At 46.2% G+C, this 23354-nt stretch overlaps 1 protein-coding gene across 1 annotated transcript in view; it reads right to left on the reverse strand.

Annotated features, from left to right (window-relative positions):
• LOC138567332 (red-sensitive opsin) overlaps window positions 1-16934 on the reverse strand; it is a 58186-nt gene extending 41252 nt beyond the window's left edge. The window contains exon 1 of the mRNA XM_069645430.1: window positions 16645-16934. Within this exon, the coding sequence (XP_069501531.1) occupies window positions 16645-16753 (109 nt within the window). The 5' untranslated portion in view covers window positions 16754-16934. The remainder of the gene's footprint in view (window positions 1-16644) is intronic.
• Window positions 16935-23354: the final 6420 nt, after the last annotated feature.

Here is a 23354-nt window from a genome sequence, read left to right on the forward strand (position 1 = left end):
AATAAAATATTGACTTGCCGTTGGAGGGCACAGAAATCTTGCATCCCTCGATCAATGAGGATTTAACTCTTAAGAGGACATCAACACGGACTGCTAAGTCTCTAGCCATCCTGAAACCAGATGTCACTGTTGCCTGTATAACCACACATTCCCAGAAGACACCCCAGGGTTCCTGGTGTTCCTTTGTCATGGAGATTATCTCTTTGATGGAAAGTGGCTGATGGCACGGGTCCCTTTGAAGAAGGACATGAAGTGTGATGTTTGCATGCTGGGCGCATGCGGTCTTCACAAATGCGCGGGAAACCAGTGTCTAGATTTGGGTCATGCACGGTCCACCGTGCACTTGACCTGCTAGTGGAAAAGTGAGACCCAACCTCTGTATTGTACATTAGAGTATAACTCTAGCCTAGCAGCTCGAGTAAATGTGTCTCAGATGCGCTGAATCTGATGCTATTTTCTCCCATTTTACTTACTGTGTTTGCCTTTCCTGCCCCTGCTTACCTGTTTTTTTTCACTCTAGACCGTCTTGTCAGTATGGTGCCTGAATTCCTTCGGCCTTACTTTCACACTTCTTGACTCCAAGCTGTATTATCCACTGTTTTGTAGCCCAGGCCCCATTACCCTGTTTTGGCAGCAAATTATCCTACCGGATTTCTTTGTACTTGGATATTAGTCATCACCTATCTCTGGCTTGTGCCCCGAACCCAAACAACTACCACACACCTCAGTGCTCGCAGTGACCTTGCACCACGTAAATGGTGAGTGGCAGCTGAACGTGGTGCAGGTAATGAACCCCAAATGAGCTCCAATGTAAACACTCATGGGGAACTTTGGCAACCACTTTTTGTGCAGGTAAGTCCTCAAGCAGCGATCTGGACAACAGTGAGGGATTCAAGACTCCTCAAAAATGGGGCTAACAGGTAAGTGGCGCCAGCGAGATGTGTTGCATGATCCCAGTGCAGAAAACCTTTTAGGCCCCACACCAGTCATGCTCAGATGCAAGGCTCAAAATCATTGGGGGATTTAATCGGTATCACAAAAGCAGGCAGTGTGAAAGATAACCTAGCTCCCACAGGTGCAAGCTTCTACTTCCTCTACCTCTTCAGACTCTAATAAACAATAGAGTCCTAATCCAATCCACAGGTCCCCAGGGGGTGCCCAGATTTATGAGTTCAGAGGACCATGGGTTTCAGTTTTAGCGGATTCCTGGATCCAATCAATAGCGACTTGAGATTACTGTCTTTAAATCCATTCTTTCACTCCCTCCTCTATTCCACCTATTCTTTAGACGACTTGCTGGTTCTGACAGGGAGATTCAGAAGCTGGTAGATTTGTTGTTCGATCTTGGCCTGCCAGTCAACCCAAAGAGGTCATACTTGCAGCTGACTCCGGATAGTCAATTCATTGGCTTTCATGGAACATCGAACTGGGGAGAGTGTTTCCCATCCAGGAAACAGTACAGGACCTCAAAGATAAAGTCAGAAACTTCCTTTCACATCTGCAGACTTCAGCCTGATGGTTTCAATGCCTCCTGGACCTTGTGGCGTTATGCGTTTTTGCAGTCCTTTATGCCCTGTTGAAGATTAGGAGTCTTCACCTTCATTTCCCTCTCAGTTGGAGTCAAGAACTTGGTAATCGAATGGGAGGAGAGATTATTCCTCCAAAAGTCTGTTTGGATCTGGAATTGTGGAGCAAGGACCACAATATGTTTATGGGAATGCCCTTCCAGTATCCTCCCCTCCAACACATGATGACTACAGACTCTTCTCTCTCCGGATGGGTTGCAACTCTGGGAAACCTAAAAAGGCTATACCTTGTGTTCTCAGGAGGAGAGGACAGTACACATAAACTTCCGGAAGTTAATAGCTATCTACAAGGCTCTGGTGGCATTTGTGGTGGTGGGACCCTCCCACGTGTATTCCCCTTTTAAGTGTGATGTCTCCCTCCCATGTGTATTGCCCTTGGCACGTGAGACAGAACGGCTGCAGACTCCAGAAGAGGAGGTTCTGAGTCTGTGTCTCATTTCATGATGTAGGCTGCAGGCCTACACATGGTGGCGCAGGCCTGCAGGCCCTGATGCCGTGGGACCCTCGTGCTAGGACGGTGACAGAGGTCCGCAGGGTCAAGGGCCTGGCAGGCTGTGCCCCACCCCCGATGGTGCTGATACCCCATAGCACCAGGGGGCCTGCTGGATGCTCAGGGCAGGCCCCAACCCCCACAGGCACTGGGCCTGTAGTGTGCTGAAGATAATATCACCCAGGGGTGCCTGCCGGATGTCCATGGTAGGCAACCCCCAACAGCATTCCTCCTGGTAATTCAGGGATCGTCAGTGCTCATAAGGAGGGACAGCATTAGTGCTATGCTTTATAACAACACATGAGGGGAAGGTCACCCCAGGACGTCATTTGGAGGTTGCTAGGGTTTGCAACTGTGACCCATGGCAACTCCCATGCGACCCCTGCCACTGCCTCTGCATCCCCTGGTTAAGTGGTTGTAGGGGCAGAGAGAAACCAAACGTCGAGGGATCAGACGGGAGCCCTCTTTATAATTGTTCGTTTTGTAGTCACTCTCACCTCACAAAGGAAATATTTTCGTTACGTTTTTCCGTAACGGAAATAATTTATTTTTGAAGTCATACTGACTTCATAAAGAAATAATTTCTTTAGAAGTCAGAGTCCACCCCCAACGAACCCCCACCCAGGACATCTTTGGAGGCCTACGGCTACTTTACTCCACACATGACAGGAAGTGTTCCTGTCATGTGTTCAGCACGGAGCCGAAGGCCTGACATCTGCCTGCAGAGGATGAGTCCCTTGGAGCAATGCATTGCCCGTAAAAAAGATAAGAGCATTTTACTTTTTGAAAATGGGTGCGCGTGCATGCACGCGTGTGTGTATATATACATTTTGTTATGTGTGTGAGTGAGTGTATGTATGGGCAGCTGGGTGTGCATGTGTGTGAGTGTATGCTGGATAGGTGCATGTGTGTGTGTGCTTGTGTTTAATACTGGGCTGAGGAGCTGTGTTGGGGAAAGAGGTGGAAGGGAGAGAGAGGGGACGTGTGGCAGTGTATATGTATATTATGTAAAGTGAGTGTATGATGTATGGGTGGCTGGGTGTGTGTGTCTGTAAGTGTATGATGGATAGGTGCACATGTGACTGCTGTGTGAATGTGTGTATAAGCTTTTGTTTAATGCTGGGCTGAGGAGCTGATTTGGGGTTTAGGGGATGGCATGGGAGGGAGAGAGGACGTGTGGGGTGCATATGTATATCATGTAATGGATATGCATGTTTGTGAGTGTATGGTGAATTGGTGCATGTGTGAGTGTGTGTGTGCTTGTGTTTAATGCTGGTCTGAGTAGCTGGTTTCAGGTTGGGGGATGGGAGGGAGATGGGATGCATGGGGTGTATGTGTATATTTTTCAATGTGAGTGCATGATGTATGGGTGGCTGGGTGTGTGTGTCTGTGAGTACGGTGAATTGGTGCATGTGTGAATGTGGGTGTGCTTGTGTTTAATGCTTGGTTGAGTAGTTGTTTTGGGGTTGGGGAGGGAGAGGGGACATGTGGACGTGTATATGTATATTATGTAATGTGTGTAAATGAGTGGCTGGGTGTGCGTGTCTGAGTGTATGGTGCATGTATTTGGGTATGTGCTTGTGCTTAATGCTGAGCAGAGGAGCTGATGTTGGGGTTGAAGGAGGGGTTGGGATGGAGAGGGGAAGTTTTGGGGTCTATATGTATATTATGTAATGTGAGTGGATGATTTATGGGTGGCTGGGTGGACATGTCTGAGTGTATGGTGATTTGGTACATGTGTGAATGTGTGTGTGCTTGTGTTTAATGCTGGGCTGAGGAGCTGTGTTAGGGGAAGGGGTGGGAGGATGAAGGGATGTGTGGGGGAGTATATGTATATTATGTATGTGAGTATGTGATGTATGAGAGGCTGGGTGTGTGATTCTGTAAGTGTATTTTGAATAGGTGCATGTGTGACTAGTGTGTGGATGTGTGAATGCTTGTGATTAATGCTGAGCTGAGGAGCTGTTTTTGGTGTTGAGATGGATGTGGTAGGGAGAGGGGACCCATGGGGGTGTATATGTATAGTATGTAATGTGAGTGGATGATGTATGGGTGGCTGGGTGTGCATGTCTGTTAGTGCATGGTGAATTGGTGCATGTGTGAATGTGTGTGTGCTTGCATTTAATGCTTGGTTGAGTAGCTGTTTTGGGGGTTGGGGAAGGCAGAGGGAATGTGTGGAGGTGTATATTTATATTATGTAATGTGCATGAATGAGTGAGTGTATTGTGGATGGGTGTGCATGTCTAAGTGTATAATGCATATGTGAATGGCTGTGTGCTTGCGCTTAATGCTGGGCTGAGGAGCTGATTTGGGGGTTGGGGAAGTAGGCGGAAATGACAGGGGAAGTGTGGGGGTGTATGTGTGCATATGGAATCTGAGTGCATGATTTATGGGTGGGTGGGTGTGCGTGTTTGAGTGTATGGTGAATTGATGCAGGTGTATGTGCTTTTGTTTAATGCTGGGCTGAGGAGCTGTGTTGGGGGAAGGGGTGGGAGTGATAGAGGGTATGTGTGGGGGTGTATATGTCTATTATGTAATGTGCGTGTATGATGTTTGGGTGGATGAGTGTGTTCTTCTGTAAGTGTATGGTGAATAGGTGCATGTGGGACTGGTATGCGAATGTGTGTGTGCTTGTGTTTAATGCTGGGCTGAGGAGCTGTTTTTGGTGTTGGGGAGCGTGTGGGAGCGAGAGGGGACATGTTGGGGTGTATATGTATATTATGTAATGTGATGATGTATGAGTGGCTGGGTGTGCGTGTCTGGTGAATATGTACTTGTGTGAATGTCTGTGTGCTTGTGTTTAATGCTAGGCTGATGATATGTTTTAGAGTTTGGGGAGGGAGATGGGACATGTGGGGGTGTATATGTGTGAATGAGTGAGTGTATGATGTATGGGTGGCTGGGTGCTCATGTCTGTGAGTTTATGGTGAAATGGTGCATGTGTTACTGTGTGTGTGCTTGTGTTTAATGCTTGATTGAGTAGTTGTTTTGGGAGTTGAGGGAGGGGACGTGTGGGGTTGTATATGTATATCATGTAATGAGTGAGGGTATTGTATATGGGTAGCTCAGAGCATTGGCGCATGGACATTTTTTTACATGTTTTACTGTTATTTTTTGGCAAAGCCAACTTGATGAATGTTATTATATGGAAGAAGGTTTGGGGAGGGTTTTTTTATAGCACAATCGGGCAGCCAAACTGGACATTTTCTTTCTTTAGCATGGAATGTTTCACTAACACTAACATAAGAGGCAAGGCAAATATGATATGTGCTCTTACGGTGGCATTGCATGCTTTACTGGTGTTAAAGGCAAAGTCAACATAATGAGTATTCTTAAATGTTGGGTAGAGTTATACGTGCATTCAAACAATGAAATGGTTCCTTACTGTAGCATTGCATGTTTTATTGGCATTTTTGGGCATAGCCAACTGGATGTGTGCTAAATTGGCATGTTGCTGCAGCCAGTCTAGCCATATCCTACTGTGGCATTGCTTTTTCAATGGGTTTCTATGATAAAGCGTGTCTAGACTGGCCTACATTTGAGCCAGTTTGCAAATGTTTTCTTATTGTGGCATTGTATTGTTGAATGGCACAGCCAAAAGAAGCATACTGTTATGTGGGGTACTGGTATATATTAGCAGAGCCAGCTTTGACATGTCTTGTAGTATCATATGACCTTTTTTGTTGTTCATTTACCCATTCTTCCCATGTGTGCTTGGCACGACAGGCTTGTAGGAAGAGTACTGCAAGTACTCTGCTTTTCGGAGTTTGGGTAGGATTGCAGCACTAAAATGGCAATTCAGAAGCCCTTCATTCGTAGGTTGACATAAAGGTTTTCAATGTTGGTAATCCGGTTTTGTAACACACCAAACCTCTACAGACCATTTATGATAGGATGTGTACATGGAATAAAAAAATTATACTTGATTAAAACTGTGAGCGAGCAATACCAGTAATGTGTAGAAATAAGAACTTGAAATGTTTTGTTCGTCTTGAGCTATGCAAGCACTTAACAGAGATACAGGAGAATGATTAGCTATCAGTATTTGCCAAGGCACTAACCAAACCCACTTTAAACTTAGCTCTAGGTTTTAAAGTAAATAAATACTGGAGATGTCTGACTGTTTTTTGCAGAAACATTATAGTCTGTGAAACAACCGAAAAACGGCACATCACAGTACAATACATCCTACTAAGAGATTCCCTGAAGGTAACTCATTGAAACAGTAAAGAATGCAAAGGGTAACTTCCCAAATCATTGAAAGGTGTATTTTGTGGACCATCGACCATAAGAATACATGTTCGGTTGTGGAATATTCTCCCTCTATCCTTCTATCCTAGCTTTCCCCTAGCCCTTTAACCGCCTATCTGCCCCTGTCCTGCTGGAATGTGATTTCGCTCTCTAGTCTTGTAGGAATAGTAGGGCGGATCCACATAAAGAGGGGATTTGGGTTTATACACTTCCCGTGGTAATATGGGCCTTAACACACTGATAATAACGATATCAGGTCATTTTTTCGAAAACTTATTTTTGAAACACCATTTTTTCGAAAACATTTTGCTGACATTTTTTTGTTGAATGTATTCTTTTTTTAGACCCCCCAATTTCAAAGATAAAATGTAAAAAAGAAACATTCGAAAACCCCCCATTTCAAAGATAAAATGTAAAAAAAGAAACATTCGAAGAAAAAATTATTCGGCAAAATGATGTCGAGAAAATGGCATTCGAAAATATGCCATTAGAAAAAGTGACTATAAACCGATAATAACGTTACATATGATGACCAATTCTTGTATGAAATGTATATCACATTACAGTGATATTAGAACCATATTTTGATTAGTGTACTGACGGACAATGCTATGTGATGCCACTTCCTGTGATGTCAAGTGGTGAAAGGTCGTTTGACATCACTTTCTGTGATGTCATGTTGGGGCGTGGTCAAATGACATTACACTACTTCCTTTGATGCCACTTGGGGGCAGAGGTCAAATGACATCACTTCCGGTGAAGTCAAGGGTCATGTGATGTCACTTCCGCTACCCCTGGCATTTTGGTAAAATGACGTCCCTGATGTCACCTCCTCTTTGCCACCTCTCCCCTTTGGACCAAATTTGGGACTGACCTTTTCCAACCAGGATATACAATCAGGATGTGCATTTGGAAGGAGAATTCAATGTGGAATCCTACCCAATCGGCCAACTGTCACATTCCGCTGACAAATGGGAGCTCAAGGAGTCGCTTCTACAGGGGATCTTTCACTCTTGAGGGTACCGCAGGATAGAACGTTTTTTTACACTTCAGAATCAGAAATGTAATTGCTGTGTATCCTGGATGGGTCAGTGGTTGGCACTGTAGAAGGCTTGCAGATTCCGAGAGACTGCAGGCTAATGTATGCTTTTCCCCACGACTCCCTTGATTGACAGTGTTCTGGGCACGTTTTGCGTCAGTCAGGCTTGCTCATTAATTCTAATTGCCCACAGGTGGCCACCGAAGATCTGCTACCCAGACCTTCTCAGCATGGCTCAAAGAGGCTCTTGGCCTCTAGCAACTATTCCAGATCTCTTGAGTCAGAGAGCAGGTCACTTTCCTCACCTGTCTCATCAGTCGATGTACTTAGTGGCCTGGGTCTGAAAAGTAAATATTCAGGGTTTGGGTCTTTCTGACAACAATTTGGCTGTGCGCTAAGCAGTGACATGCCTTTACTGCGCAGCAGTTGCATCGCAGGTCTTCACCGTACCCCAATTGCTGTGTAGTAGGGAAGCACAACCACAGTGTGTATATTTGAGTGCATGTGTGCATAAGTGTGTGTCTGTGTCAGAAGCACCAATGTAGGTTTGTAGTGAGCGGCTCTGCAGAGGACGCAGGACTTGGACGTCCTGAATAAGGTAAATGGTGCTGGATGCGCGGGTGGGCGATTGATAGGTTTGGAAGTGCAGCAGGGACCACCCCTCTCTTGAAGGACGAGTTAGGGATGGGGGTGAAGGCTGGGGACTCCCCTTCTGTGAAGCAGGTCGGGGTAATTTAGCAAGGGAAATGGTTTCATAGCATTTGCTGTGGAGGAAAGGCCAGCTTCGAATGCTGAGAGGCTACAATGAGATGCCCACAAACTAACAACAAATTCTTCAGAATCCTCTGGTAAAACTGGGATGCACCTCACCACCTCATCTCTCAAAATGGTGACCCCTCAGGACATTGCAGTGATGGCCATTTCCACGACTCCTTTGGGACCTATACTAATCAATACCAGACCTAGGTTGGTGCAAAGTGTATCCTTGGGCAGAAACCTTTTTGCACCTAGAGGTCCTGAAAGGCTCCTCTCTGTCTCCATTCCTCTTCAACCTCTATGTTGAATCCCTTGGAAAGAACCTTTGTAAAAACAACATCCATTTCCACCACTAGGCAGATGACACACTAATATACTTTCAAATCTCACCTCCCTCACAGCTCCACATCATCAAAAGCTGTCTCTCCACCATCACCACCTGGATGGCCACCCACATACATACCCCTCTCCACACCTGTCAAATCCCTTGGCTTCACCATCGACCCCCACCTTTCCTGAACGCACTCCATTGCTGCTGTCACCAAAACATGCAATCTACAACTACACTTGCTGAGTAAAATCAGACACATCCTTCTCCTGATGACTTTCACTGCACAGTCCAAGCACTAGTTCTTTCCAAGCGGGACTATGCTAATGCTCTCCTCAGTGGACTCACCAGCTGGACCCTTGCCCCCCTTCAACTCATACAAAACGCAGCAGCCAGACTCATCCTCCACCTACCTAAACATTCATACATCAATCCAGCTCTCGCCCAGCTCCACTGGCTCCCCATACCCCAAAGAACTACCTTCAAAGGTCTCTGCATTGTTATCAAAGCCATGCACCTCTAACACCCATCTTACCTTCACGACAAACTCAAAACCCATCACAACCCTCACAAACAACAGACAAGCAAGCCAGCATTTCCAACACATTTCACTGTGCACACATTTCACTGTGCAAACTAACATGCAGACTACAACACGCATTTGCCCACTGAGCACCCAGGACATGACTCACCCTACCTCTTCACATCCACACTGCACCCTCCATCACGATTTTCAGAAAGAGCCTACCTGTTTCCCCACACATAACCCTGCCCCGCTATCTCTCCTGCTACCACTTTTCTTTCCAAATATTTCTATCCTATCCTGAAAACATGGTATACTTCTGTTTCCTCTTCCACCTTTTCAACCATTACATCTTGTAAGGCGCTCCAAGACCCTCTGTGTAGGCCCAGCTTTGAGTTGAAATTCTAATGAATAGAGTTGAATTTTCAATATACACTAGGATGTTGTTGCCTGCATCAGATTCTGATGCGCCTTGATTTGTCGCAGCCATCGACAGCTGAGCGCTGCCGACGCTGCTTTTTGGCAATCTCGTCTGGATGGGTTCCAACTGGCTCCGGCTCAATGGCGACAAGACAGAGGTCTTGGTCCTCGGGACCCCACCTGAGACATCTCTCTGGTCGATTTTTGGCTGCCACAGTTGGGCCCTCTGCCCACAGCCTGTTGCTGTAGTAAAACATCTTGGGATTAGGTTTTTTCGGCTTCCCTTTCCTTGCTCAAATAAGCACGGTTTGTCAAGGGGTTTACATTAAACTCCACACTCTTCACAAAGTTCTCCCAGAGAGTTAAGGTTCCTACCCATGACACCTGAAGTCTTTAAACATTGAAAATGCCATCTATTAAGGTTACAGCAAACTTTCAGTCCAACTTAACTATTTCCTCAAATGAAGCTAAGTCCATCACACTACAAACCTTAATTCATAGAATTAACTTTAATTATATTTTACGCTACCTAGCATTTAAAGCAAGTATTGTGAAGTAGTGGGATAGTTAATGTTTGATTTGCAGGCTTATAAGCATAGTCTAAAGAAAATATTTCCCAATATATACTGAGTGATTGTAGTGACCTTAAATTGGCATTTCCGACGTTTATAGATGTTGCTTTTTATTGGTAGGATAACCCCTGGGAAGAGTTGTCAGCTAATATATACTATGCGTATTACACTACAGCAGCAGTGGCAGTACATTGAAGTAAACGTGACAATGTCATGGGAAAATGATAACAGTTTTTCCCCTCTTACGTTTGACCTAGTCCGTGAAATTTCACCAGATTTCGTAACAGACTAATCTGGTCCCATCCGAATAACCATGCCAAATATGGAAACGTTTCATAAACATGTTCATGTAAAACATAGTGTTAAAAAAGGGTCTTTATCCATTCGGTTTTCCACACACCCACCAAAACATGCTTTCGGGATGTAGTGCCCACTTCAATTTGCGAGATTTCTGATACACACTTAGGGCTCGATTCATGGAATTGTTTTCACAGAAAATAGGGAACCTGCGCACCAAACTGTGCGTAATCCCGTTAGTCATTTATGGAATTGAATATGCTGGATTTTCCTTGAATTTGAGTGGATTTTGCAGCACCCCGGCACGCCCCTGCGATCGGCCGAGTGCCTTAAGCGAGACACCGCAAGAGCGTGGGCGTGGCTTACGCAGAGGGCGGGGAAGGGGGCAGAACACAGAAAATCGGGAACAACACGTGAAAAAGTGGGCATTATGAGGGCCTGGACACAGGCAGTCCATCGCATGCCCACTATTGCGCGGAAGAATACGTATTCAAGGATCCGACCGCGCAACCTCACAGCAGCGAAATGGCCATTCAAAGCCCTCATACTATCCACCACCCGAAGGCAGGCGTACAGACACTTGCGCATGGGATTCAATGCACAGAGGTGAGATCATTTGTTGGATTTAGGGGTGCGTGCACGCAGCCGGGGTTCCGATCTAACTTGGTGCTTCTCCTATGCAGTATAGCAGGCTGCAGGAACGGTGTATGGGGATTTGCACGCAGATTTTCTGAGTTTTACTGAGTTACGATGAATTGTATGCATGTTGTCGGAGTGTTGGTAACAGTTACCGGGGCCCCGCACAGGGTCCCCGAGATGCAGGCCTGCTTGCCGGGGACCCGACGCACTGTTTTGAGGGTGCATATACTCTCGCCCGAGAGTACACAAATGTGGCTGTTTCTGGCTGTTTTTGATTTGCGTGGGGGGTGTTGGGGGCGTTCCAGCCTCAAGTTGCGTATAGTTACTTTGTGCGAATAATTCCATGAATACGCAGGGCGCTCAGTAGAATCTCTACAAGCAGGTTCATGCAGTGACGTTCTCTGCACGTGGGCGTTGCAGGATTTCTGCGCACTTTTCCATGAATCGGGTCCTTAGCCTTTATCTTGAGGTGGTGCATATGACAAATGTTTCAAAAATCGGACTAGCCAAACTTGAGATATTTGCTTTGTAAGAAAAAAAAACGATTTCAATCTATTTGTACATGTGCAGTAGGTCTCGAGTGACACCAGTATGCACCAATGGAGCAAAACAGGGAACTACAGAATGAAGGGATACAAACACCACAGACACATGAAGACATTTGGCAGGTGTAACAGAACAAAACACTAAATAGCAAAATGAACAGATGAAAAGACCACACACACATACAAGCACGGATGCAGACACACACAGGATCCAGGTCCAAAGGCATGACCACTAACAACATCAAGACACTTGGAATAACGTGCAGACAACACACCCATATCTGACACCTAATGGCAAAATCTAGTCATACACCCTTTCCAATAGGATACATGCGCATACAAGGCCAAATTATGACCAACATGAACAGGCTTAGAATAACACGCACATTCAACGGCACATATCATTTCCCTAATGGCGAAATATGGAGCTAACAAATGCTGGGAGGGTAGCTCAGGGGCAACGTGTTTGTCATGGAATGATGGAAGCAAGACAACGCAGAGCAACACAGGCTTGAATCCTGGTCCTGCGCGGGTATTAAGCACATTGTAAAAGATGTATTCATTTAATGAATGCAAGGAACGTGGTACCCAAAATGCAACACGCGGACACAAACATTCAGAATAGACAGGGAAAACTAAAATAAAAATGAAGGAAATCAGGGGTTTGGGGGTGTTCCTACCTATAAAGAGTTGGACCCTACACTCACTTTAAATACTAGGTAATTTACATGTATGCTTTGGTTCAAATGAGTCTTGTGAAGTAGTGGTGTAGAGTGGTTTAAGCTTTAATTCATTGTGTAAAGAACTTTGTATTAGGGAAATACTTTATTTGGACTTGGTGGTTGTCTTTTAACGTTGCCATTCTCAATCTTTATAGTTCTACATTTTCTTACCTTTGGCGTTAATGTTTATACCTTTACGTTGGCATTTCCAACATTTTCAGACCTTACCTTGTTCTTATGTGGAAACTTGTGTATGGTAGTAATGTAGGTCTCTTTATCGGTGCTAAAAACTCCCAATAGACCACAAGTTCACATCAGTTGCTTCAAACACTGGGTTGCCTAGATCAACAGCATAAGGAAAGGCAGTGGTGTGAAGTAGTGGTGTGGTGTGAGGTAAGGTTTGATGTGTACTGGGATAGACTCTGCTATATTGGGAAACATTTCATGCAAACTGCGTCACAGGCCAAGGTTTATTGACTTTACTTTGGAACGGAAGTAACATCAACACCCTGGGAAAGTATTAGAGTGCCGCGCGCTAGGCCTGGGAAGCGCCACATTGGTCATGCTTTCACTATCTTACCGTTCCGTGGTATTGTAAAACACTAGTTACTCCCACTTGAGTATGCGGTTTACGATGCACGCCACCAAGGAATGACCATTGTCAGCGCATTGTCACTGTGCAGCAGAGGCGCATGCAGGGGAGTGGCCTGGGGTGGGTGGCACATGCTACCCCTGGAATCTGATTGCCCACCCGAGGGGCCACCCCATTATTTTAAACTATGATCATTATGTGTGTGTGCGCTCATACTTCATGCCACCCCTGCATATCTCAGTGCCCGACTTGGGCCACCCCATTCAAACGAGTCTGGACACGCCAGTGGTCGCATGGCCGCACCTGTGCCGCAACTGTGCTGCATAATGACAAAACAAGAGTCTTGCCCTCTGTTTCTTGGCGACTTTTCTCCTCTTGTTATGGCACTAAGCACCGTAGGGTTCATACAAACAGTGATTCATGCTGTGTTTGGTGCATGCTTTTACATACATGCCAACATGCCCATTTCCTAATGCAAAGTTTAAACCAGGACTGGACTATCAGCTCCCGAATGGAATTGGGGTTGTCAGCATATGTGCTTTTATACGAGATAAGTACTGTAACATGCCAACGCAGAGTAAACATCTCAGTACACTGTCTTTACTCATGACCATCCATTTTGCATTCAGACAATTTTTTTCCTTGGCATCATCATTTGGCGTCTTTGGCGCCCGCTCGACAGGTGATGCGGCACCAGTACATCATTACTGTCATGCCAGTCAGACAACCTGTGTTTTAAGGTGCTTTAACCCAATGTTTGGAACAGCACTATTTCGTTTTTTTTATTAATTTTTTTAAACATTGTGAAAAACAACTGAAAAAATAAAGCATGCGAAATAAAGGACATACGATCATAAATGTGTATGGAGTTGACCTGGAGTGGATCTTGAAAAGGGGCAGCAGTCGCCCTCCTGTACTTTTAGATAGATGTTCAGAAGGTGTCTCTCTCAGCAATCCCTCGCATCTCTGCTTCTTCTCAATCTCTCTCACAGATTGCCCTAGTCTCTGCTAACGTTCTCAGCCTGTCCCTCTATTTCTGTCTGTCTCTCGGCTGTCCCTTCGTCTGCGGATGCTCTCTCCGGACTTCCTGTGTGCCTCTGGAGGCTCTGCCCATTACTGTTTTGAAGTTCACACTCATACGAGGAACCCAGTAGCCCCTCTCTACCGTTCTCACTTAGTGGACGTTCTCTTTCTAACCCATTTGTCTTGGTCTTCCAGGGCTCGTGTTCCACCATTTAAATGATGCTCCATCTTGAACTCTCCATACAAATGCTTTGGACCGGGGCGATGTTTTGGAAGAATATATTGGGTTGAAAATGGGCGGCAGGGGGGATCTTAAAATCCGAATGAGGCAACCCTTAGTTTATCTTTCTCTCGTCACAATCGCCCTCTCCCTGTGTGATCTATTCTTAAAACCATTCTCTCTCTCTTTCTGGCCCAACAACACTTCTTTCTCGGAAGCACCTCTATCACTCTCTCTACCTCTGTCATTCTGTTTCTCACGGCTCTTCTGCGAATTAATGCATCTCAATTTTTCGATGTAACTTCTACTCCCCCTCTGACTTGCTCCATAACTTCCCCTCTCTGCTTTCCAGTTTTTCTCTCTTGTTCTTTTTCTACCATCTGCTACACTATTCATTCTGGTCATAGTCCTCTCTTCTCTCTATAATTCCCTCTCTCCCCCTTTCATAAGCAGGCCCCCTCTGCCCTCCTTTCCCTCTCTCTCCATCTCTTTATCCCTCTTCCCCCTCTCTCTTTCCCCCCTCTCTCTCTATCTCTCTTTCTCCCCCTGCTTGCCTTCCTCCTCAATAGAATAATTCTACTCAAATCCACTTTCTCAGAGTTTCTCCTCCAAGGTCGATGCTTAGATCCTCATTACAGGATGGGTAGATTATTTTTTGCCATAGTCTGGCTGGCAGCATTTCCAATTACCACTAGTGCGAATCTGAAAAACCCACCCAAATACAGCAGTACCACTCTGCCAGTGCTTACGGTAGTGGATATTATGAAATACCACTGGTGGTATTTCAGAAAATTCATGAGGTAGATATTTTGAATATCCATTCACATCCTCCGTTTGGGGGTGGCAGTGCCTTGTGCACGGGAGTGATTAACACCAAAACTGTACCTTCCCCAATGAACAAGACGGTCAATACTGACCCTTTTATTCATTAGATGGGAAAGGTGGTGAGAAAGTGGGCATCTAGAATGCCCATTTTCCATCACTTTCATTACCCAATGTCCCGTGAAAAAAAAGGTTTTCCCCCAGTATTGAAGGGCATCAAGGCAATCTGTTGGGCTTTTCTACAGTACAGGAAAAAGCTAAAAAAAAATGCATAGAATTGTTTACAGTTTTTTGGGGGTCATTACGACCTTGGCGTTAAGGGTTTAACGGCGCCGTAAAAGGTGTCGGCGCCGTTAAACCCTTAACGCCTGATTACGAGGTCCCTTTGCGGACCCCAACCTTAACAGCTGGTCTGGACCAGCCGTTAAAGTAGGGACCCGCAAAGGGACTTCCGAGGTAATTACAATACCGCAATTTGCAGTACCGTAATTACCGCCTTCCCCAGTCCCATTGAGCCCTATGGGACAAAAATGGGAATGGGGAAGGGCCAATGGTAAATGGGGAATTACCGCCCCGCCAACCTTGGAATGGGGCGGTATTTCCCCATTTACCATTGGCGGACTCGTTACAATACCGGCGGCAACCATGGTGCTGATAGCGCCATTGGTTACCACCGGTGTTGTAATGAGGTGTCTCCACATTTGTGGAGGTACACATTGAAGGACTTTCATGACGGGTTTCCATTTTATAATACCGTGCCATTCGAATACCCCTGGAGGAATATACTACCAGGGCTGTTATATGGCGGGTGCTCAAACAGGTGATATGTCGCAAATACAGTCTGTTTTAGCATTACCTCTAGGGTTGTACTAAGGCCTTCGGTTGGACCATGTGCCCTCAGAAGTTGACTCATTCCTCTTGTATTACCGATTAGTTTGCTACTGATGCGCAGAGCATTCTGTGACCATACCAAGCACGGCCCACCTTTAAAAGGGATGATCTGGACTTGAAAGCTTTGCTCCAGGGCCGAATACATAGCTGTTAAGAGACACTCAAGAGGGAGCACCCAGGCCTGTCCTTCCCTCCAGTCTTCACATGTTACTAGCAATGTTGTGGGGGTTATGGAGTCAAGTATTTTTCCCAGCCGGGGTCTTCCCTGCTGAACCCATTGATTACCCCTTCATGGTTAACTCATTATGTGGCCCTCGATGTTTTGGACTACAGCCCCCATGATCCTTCGCCATTGATTATGCAGGCTAGGTAGCTTGAATGAGAAGCATGTAAACACTTGTTCCCCATACAAAGAGGAACCCCATGGTTTTGACTGATGGCATTTTGAGCTCTGGTTCCCACAATGTGGCTGAGTGCTAATCTTCTTTCATGTCTTAGATTTACAAGTGGTTTTGTTTCTAATGTACGGGTTTCTTGGGTGCAAGTTGTCTCCGGACAGCCCATCAATATCTAGCAGCCATTGGCTGCTGCTAGTTTGGCAGCCTTTGAGAAATCTTGGTGCTCAATGCATCAGATGACTTTCACCACAGCCCGTTGGGTCCATATTTCCAACTGGTGGTTTCTCTTGTGTCGGACGTGACTGCGGCACCATCTGTCCCCTCAGAAAGGGTCCTAGGCCGTGCTTCAAGTACCAATGCAGAGCATGTTTTTGCAGCGGAAGTGGAACTGTCTCATTAGAAGGCCCTGGCACATGATCATGACATTCTATGTGTCCTCATCTTGTTATTTATTCTTTCCCCACTACCCGCCATATTGGGTCCCAAGGGTAAGTAAGTTCCTGGGGGCCTTCTGCGAGTCAGGTACTCACCCCTGGTGTTGTTGCTGTTGGTGTATGTGAATATGCTACTCCTGGTGGTGTCTTCATCGTCGTACCTCCGCCGAGCCGCGTAGGCGCCGGAGTTCCAGGAATGTGCCATGGCTGGTGGGGCCACCCCTTCTCTTGCTTGGAACTAGGACTCTTCACTCCCACTTGCTTGTCCTTTCCTTTCCTTCACCTCTCCTTTCCCGGGCTCTCCTTCCTCGCTGGATCCTTTCCCGCCTTGTCTCCAGCTCTCCCTCCCTCACTTCTCTCAGGTGGCCACTGCTAATATGCCAGGTGGCCCCCCTCTCTTTTTATACAGGCCACGCGGGATTAGCTCCGGCACTCGCAAACAAGCTCAAACCCCCCTTAAACATTTGATCTCTTAATTGGGTTTCTGAGTTTTAAACCCACCCCTCCTTTTCCGCGGGCTGGGGAGGTGCGTCACCTGCCGCGGCTGAGAAGCGTGACTTTTCTGGCCACTTCAGGTGACTGGATCAGCGGGCTCCTTCGGGAGCGATTAACGGGAGGGACAGACACGGCAGGGGGTGGCGGGGATCAAAATGGAGACGGTGCAAGAAGGAGAAAGAGGAAAGAATTATCTTTTACTCCCCAGGAAAGACAGGGAGCCATAATCCCATCTCATCTGCTCAATTTCCTAATGTCCAATTTGGTTAAATCACAGGCCCCTGGCTGGCCTACTTTTCCTTATTTATATTCCTCACAAAACTCGCGGAGGATTCGAAACCTAATAACTGCGTACTTTTAAAGATCGAGTCCCACGCCATCATCAAACAAACAAAGGTCACACAACCCGCAGCGTCGATCCGTTGACTGATTTATTGGCCAGAATGAGGCCATTCGCTCTCGAATAATCTAGAAATAATACCCCTATTAGTGAAAGCATACACATTGCTGGCAAATTCCTACACCCCCCCCCCTCCGCCCCCTCTTCTCCTCTCCACACCCCCTGCCCAGTTCTTGGAAGCATAGTGTCAGTGCACTCCACTTTGATTCAAAAGGCGACCTGCGTATTGGCAAGTGTGCAAGCAGGCGGCCAGCATTATTGCCTCACTTGGTTATGAAATGCTCTGTCTGGAGACCTTTGGTGTTTTCCCAGAGTCCGGGGCTTGGAATGCTTGAAATGATTCTACTTTTGTAGGGGAAGGGTGGAGTTTTGGGGAAATGTTCCAGCTGAAACATTGCAGAAGAATAGATTGCAGCTAAAAAAAACATTCTGGATGGTTTTTCCGCGTACTGTCAAATGCACACGTTGTGATCCTGCACCAGGAGATTCTGCTATTTACCATGTCTATGGCTTGAGTAAGGGGCTTGCTGCCTTTGCTGCTCTTGCCTGCAAGGAATGCATTATGAGTTATTATGGTAACAGTAAAAACGGTTCCCTTTGATATCACCAAATTCAAAAATAGAGAATGCATTTTTAACAAATAGAAAATGTAGAAAAAAAGCCGGTTTTTCATTTTTTGTATTTTTTTTATTTTGACCCCCAAACCCTCGTTTTCCCATCTTTAAAACCGCACCCAAACCCTCCCCCCCAGATTTAACCCCTTACCCCACACCCATATATATATATTTAAAAATCAATATTTATTCTGTATTTTCTATTCATTAAAAATTAATTCTCTATATGTTATTCTCTTATCACTGGATACCAGTAATAACAGCTGGTATTACAAATGCCATGGGACAGAGTCTCAAAAATGAAAAAGGGCCCAAATTGGAGATGCTGTAGAAATACACAAGAAATGCAGCAGAAAAAGATTCACCAGGGGCCAGATTACAGAAACTTTGCACCGGTGTAAGTGAAAAGTTGCATGGTATTGGCACTGGGGCAAAGTTTGCCCTCAATTTAAAAACACTGGAACACATTAGAAAATCATTGCAACATAACGTGCAGTTTGGCATGTTACAAAATACATTTGTGATGCGTTTTTGCATCATGACAAAGTCTGCCCTAGTGCTAATACCATTCCGTATTAGCACTAGGGCAAACTTTGCACTGGTGCAAACATGCAGTGAAATTGTATCTTTTTTGCACTAGGGCAATTTTTGCCCTAGAACTTGTAAAATACCAAACTTCACTTGTCATGGTCCAATGATATTCTAATATGTCCCCGTGTTTTTAAAATGAGGGCAAACTTTGCCCTAGTGCTGATACTGCGCAACATTGCACTGGTGCAAAAAGGAGCTCCAATAGAGCACAAAACATTCTCACAGTGGGCAGAAAGTAAGCAAATGAAACGAATTAAGCTTGCAAGAGGGGAGTGTCCTCCAAAAGAGAGCAACATTCTACAAAACCCAATTGCACAAAAGCTGAGCACAATATTTGATCCAGAAAATGCCCTTCAAAACATGCTTCAATCAAAGAGTGGAGCAGGAGCATGCAACTGATTTGCCCATCAGAACAACCGATATAGGCCACTCGAACCACACCACACAACCCCCAGTATACACAAGGCTACCACTGAGCTCCATGAACACTAAAGCAAAATGGATGATCTACCAGGCATTATGCCCGGTGGTGGCACTCTTAGTCTAAAGTTGTACTCATGCTCGTCTCCATTTTGTTTTTTAAGCAACCCCTTTCCTTGTTTTCAACATTCATTTTAAACACCCCTTTTTCCTGAAATCAAGGAGTCCGTAAAAATTACAAAACCCTAATGCTCGCAAATGTCTTACCTGCACAAGGCAATCAGACATCTGTGTACTGCCCTATGTGTCTTCACATCAAAGAATTGTTTCACACAAGCATCTTGTGACTAAATTGTGCATGCATTACCACACTGTTTTCATGTCAACAAATTAGACACATCGCAGACTAGCTAGATAAATCAGGTTTATGGGGTGCAGGGCCATTATTTGCACTGAAAATAGGGAACTTGCGCGCCAAACTGCATGCAAATCCGCATTCATGGAACCGGCTGCGCAGGACTTTCTTGGGACTTGCGTGGAGTTTGCGCAGGCCCGGAACATCTGTGCGAGTCGACGAGCGCCTTGCGGGAGACTTGACACAGATTGGGCCGTGCCTGCGCATACACCAAAATAGGGGGTTGAACATGCAGAATATGGGTGTGTCGAGGGACGTACACGGCCAAGCAATTGCACGCACATTGCCGCACAGATATAACCGTATTCGTGGATTTCAACTGGGAACATTGGGTTGCGAAAAAGTACACACAAATCCCGGATCCCATATGCCACATGATAGCAGGCGTAAACGACAATGCGCATTCAAACCGCATAGGAACAAATGTGTAGAAAGCACACAATACACACAAAACAAACTTCTACAGCCACGATGAATCCAGCAGTACTCAGAGACATTATGCACAGACACTGCAGGAGGAAGAGGATACCCAGAGCCCGGATATTCACAACATGCACCACACTTTTTGGGATGCTCGATGATCAGGTCTATGGCAGTTACAGGTTGCCCCCCATATAATCCTAGACCTTGTCAGGGAGTGGGAGGATGGCCTAACATCACCCACCATCTGCTCCCAAGCCCTTACCTAGCTAGAAAAAGTGATGACTGCACTACATTTCCTTGCCACTGGGTCCTTCCAGCGGACCACTGCAGTAGTTGGTGGGATATCACAAGCCTCCCAATCACGCTGTCTACACCAGGTGCTGTCCTTTATAACAGCATGTGCATGTGTGCGCAGGCAGATATATATGCCCCGAATACTGGTGGAAAGCCAGACAGTCATGCATGAGTTCTATGCAGTGGCCTGCTCCCCCTGTGTACTAGGTGCCATAGACTGCACCCATGTAGCGCTACGGCCATCTCAACTGACAGAGCACATCTACAGGAACAGAAAGCACTGGCACTCCATTAATGTGCAGGTAGTCTGTGATACAAAGGGAATCATCATGGAAGTCTATGCTAATTTCCCGGGCAGCACACATGACAGCTACATCTTCCGCATGTCACCACTGCACCGGGCCCTGGTATCTTGAAAACATGGCAACGCATGGCTCATTGATGAGTATGACCACTCATGCACATGCATGCACATCACACACTGAACAATAGACCTAGCCAAAAAATGACAATAACAACCATGTCGACATTCACAGGGGACAGTGCCTTCCCGCGGTCTACCTTCATGATGGCACCCATCAGGAACCCCACAACACCAGCTGAGGTGAGGTACAATACTGAACTTATAGCCATTCAGGGCATAGAGGCACGCACATTCAGAGTGCTAAAGTCACAGTCCCGCTCCCTTTAGCTGTCTGGTGGGGGTGTTGCTGTACCACTAGTAGGCTGTAGAACAATTGTGGCTGCATGTGTCCTGCACACCGTTGCCACACAGCGCAGTGTACCAGTGGACATGCAGATGGGACACTACCCACAGGCACCACCCTTGGCCATGCTTGGTAAACGGCACGTGGACAGGCTGCCTGCACACAGCTGGTGCAATTGTAGTTCACATAAATACCAGCCCCTGCGGAGTACACACAGTGAAGCCACCTCCGAGGTGCCATTCAATGATGAATTGTGGCCTATCCTCTGTGACCACAACAACACCCTGAGAATGTGCCACTGGGAGTGCAAATATGTGTGTGTCCATTAGACATAAAACAACATGGGCAAGCAGAGGCCCCTGAAAAGACTTGTAAGTGGCAGTATAACACAACCACTTTGTGAAGTATGTAGTGAAATCAATCTGAAGTATCAACAACTATAGAAATGGCAACAATTAATGCACAAGTACAAATATGATGCTATAGAAAAATACATGAACTAGGCAACAATGAAATCTTAGTAGATATCCACTCATGGACACCAAAATCAACAATTCCACCAATTCTGAGAAGCAAACCAAAATCTGATGTAGATGTAGACACCAGACCACACATATGAGACCACAAGTAGGAAGGCATCCTACACATTTTTTTTTAACTGACATTTTATTGCCACTTTTCAAACATCAATCTTTCCTTTCTGATAAACAAAGTTTAACTCCAAAGAATCCCTTGCCCCTTTACCCCCCACCTGCCGCCACATGCATTTTCAACATTTCCCATTACTTCTTGGTCACAACTAATAGTAGCTTCTAATCCACACCTTATTTTCAATGTCTCCCGTGTTTCGTCCAGGAGGTGTATCAAATACTCCATATCATAAATGCTTTCACTTTCTGGCCCACTCACTCTCTTTGGGCGCTGTCCTTCTTTTCCAGTGTTGTGCTACACACAGGGGTGGACTGGCCTATAGGGAACTCTGGAGATTTCCCAGTGGTCCTCTGCACCCTGGGCCTCTTTTGTGTGGTATTTCCAAATTTCCTCATAGGAAAAGCATCGGGCTTGCTGAAAATGTGTCATATGGGGCCACTTTATTATTTCCAGGGCCTGTTTTGGCCCCCAGTCATTATTTCCAGGGCCTCTTTTAGTTCCCAGTCCACCCCTGGCTACACAACTCCTCACCACAACCAACAGGGTTTGTATGATATGTCCCTTTTCCCCCCTATCTTACTCCCTTTCCCTCACCCCAAACACCAACAGACATGGTTCCATAGGCCTATTTACACCATCCAGGTCCTTCAGCCATCTCAGCACATCTTCCCAAAACCCCTGAATACATGGGCAGCCCCACCACATGTGGTAATAGTCACTGTTTGCACATCTACATAGCCAACATTGCAAGTCGAACCCTGCATACATTTTCACCAGTGCTGGCGGCGCGTAGTGACACCTGTGTATTTATTTGAATGCCTGCATTCGATATTGTAGGGACCATTTGGACACTGTTACCCCAAGACATATTAAGCCCCATAGTTGGTCCATATTGTCGATCCCCTTGTCCTTTGCCTATTTTACCCATGCTGTTAGTATTCTCCATGGTTCTCCTCTTATCAACTCCCCATGCATCCTGGATATCCGTCCCTTCGTGTCCCTCGCCTTTAGGAGCACCTACTCAAATGGAGTGAGCTCCCTTCGTAAGTTCACTCCCTAACACAGCTTTAGCAACAGCTCCTTCAACTGCAAAAACCTGAAAGGCGGCATGTCCTTCATCCCCAGGCATTCCTCCAAGCGCATCAAGGACATAAACTTGCCTTCCTCCTATAACTGTCCCACCCTCAACAGTCCTGCTTCACACCATGACTGGAACCACTGAGGCTCTGTGATGGCATTCGGTAGCAGTGATGCCCAGGTGCACTTAAGGGGCGAAGGCCATGACGACAACCAGCACGTAGGCCCCCCCTCTTGGCAGATGGGCCAGAACACAGGTAGTACCAGGTGTTTCAGTACTCACCTTGGTATCTCCCTCCAAGGGACCCACATCCATTCACCCAGTGGAACTGGGTCCAGGCCTGCGTTAACCAGGTGCACCCATTATTTTTTTGTGTCTAGGTCTAAGTGGTCCACCATTATTCTTAGCTGGGCTGCCTTATAATAGGCCCCCAGATCTGGGAAACCCAACCCCTCCTCCTTTGATATGACCAGCATGCTTTAAGCTGCCCTGGGCCTTGCCCCCGCCCACAAGAAACACAAAAGTGCTCTCCTTGTGTTTGCCAGAAACTGGGCTGAGACCCCGCAGGGATCACCTGAAACAAGAACAGCAGCTTAGGGAGGATCGTCATCTTTATACAATGTAATCTCGCCATCCACGAGAGCCCACGTCTTTCCCACCGCCCCATGACTGCCCGTATCCTCCCTCACAGCGGGAGATAGGTCTTGCTCGAACAGGT

This window comes from Ambystoma mexicanum, chromosome 2p (genome assembly GCF_040938575.1).
Source record: "Ambystoma mexicanum isolate Mex_15411 chromosome 2p, UKY_AmexF1_1, whole genome shotgun sequence".
NCBI classification, from domain to species: Eukaryota; Metazoa; Chordata; class Amphibia; order Caudata; family Ambystomatidae; genus Ambystoma; species Ambystoma mexicanum.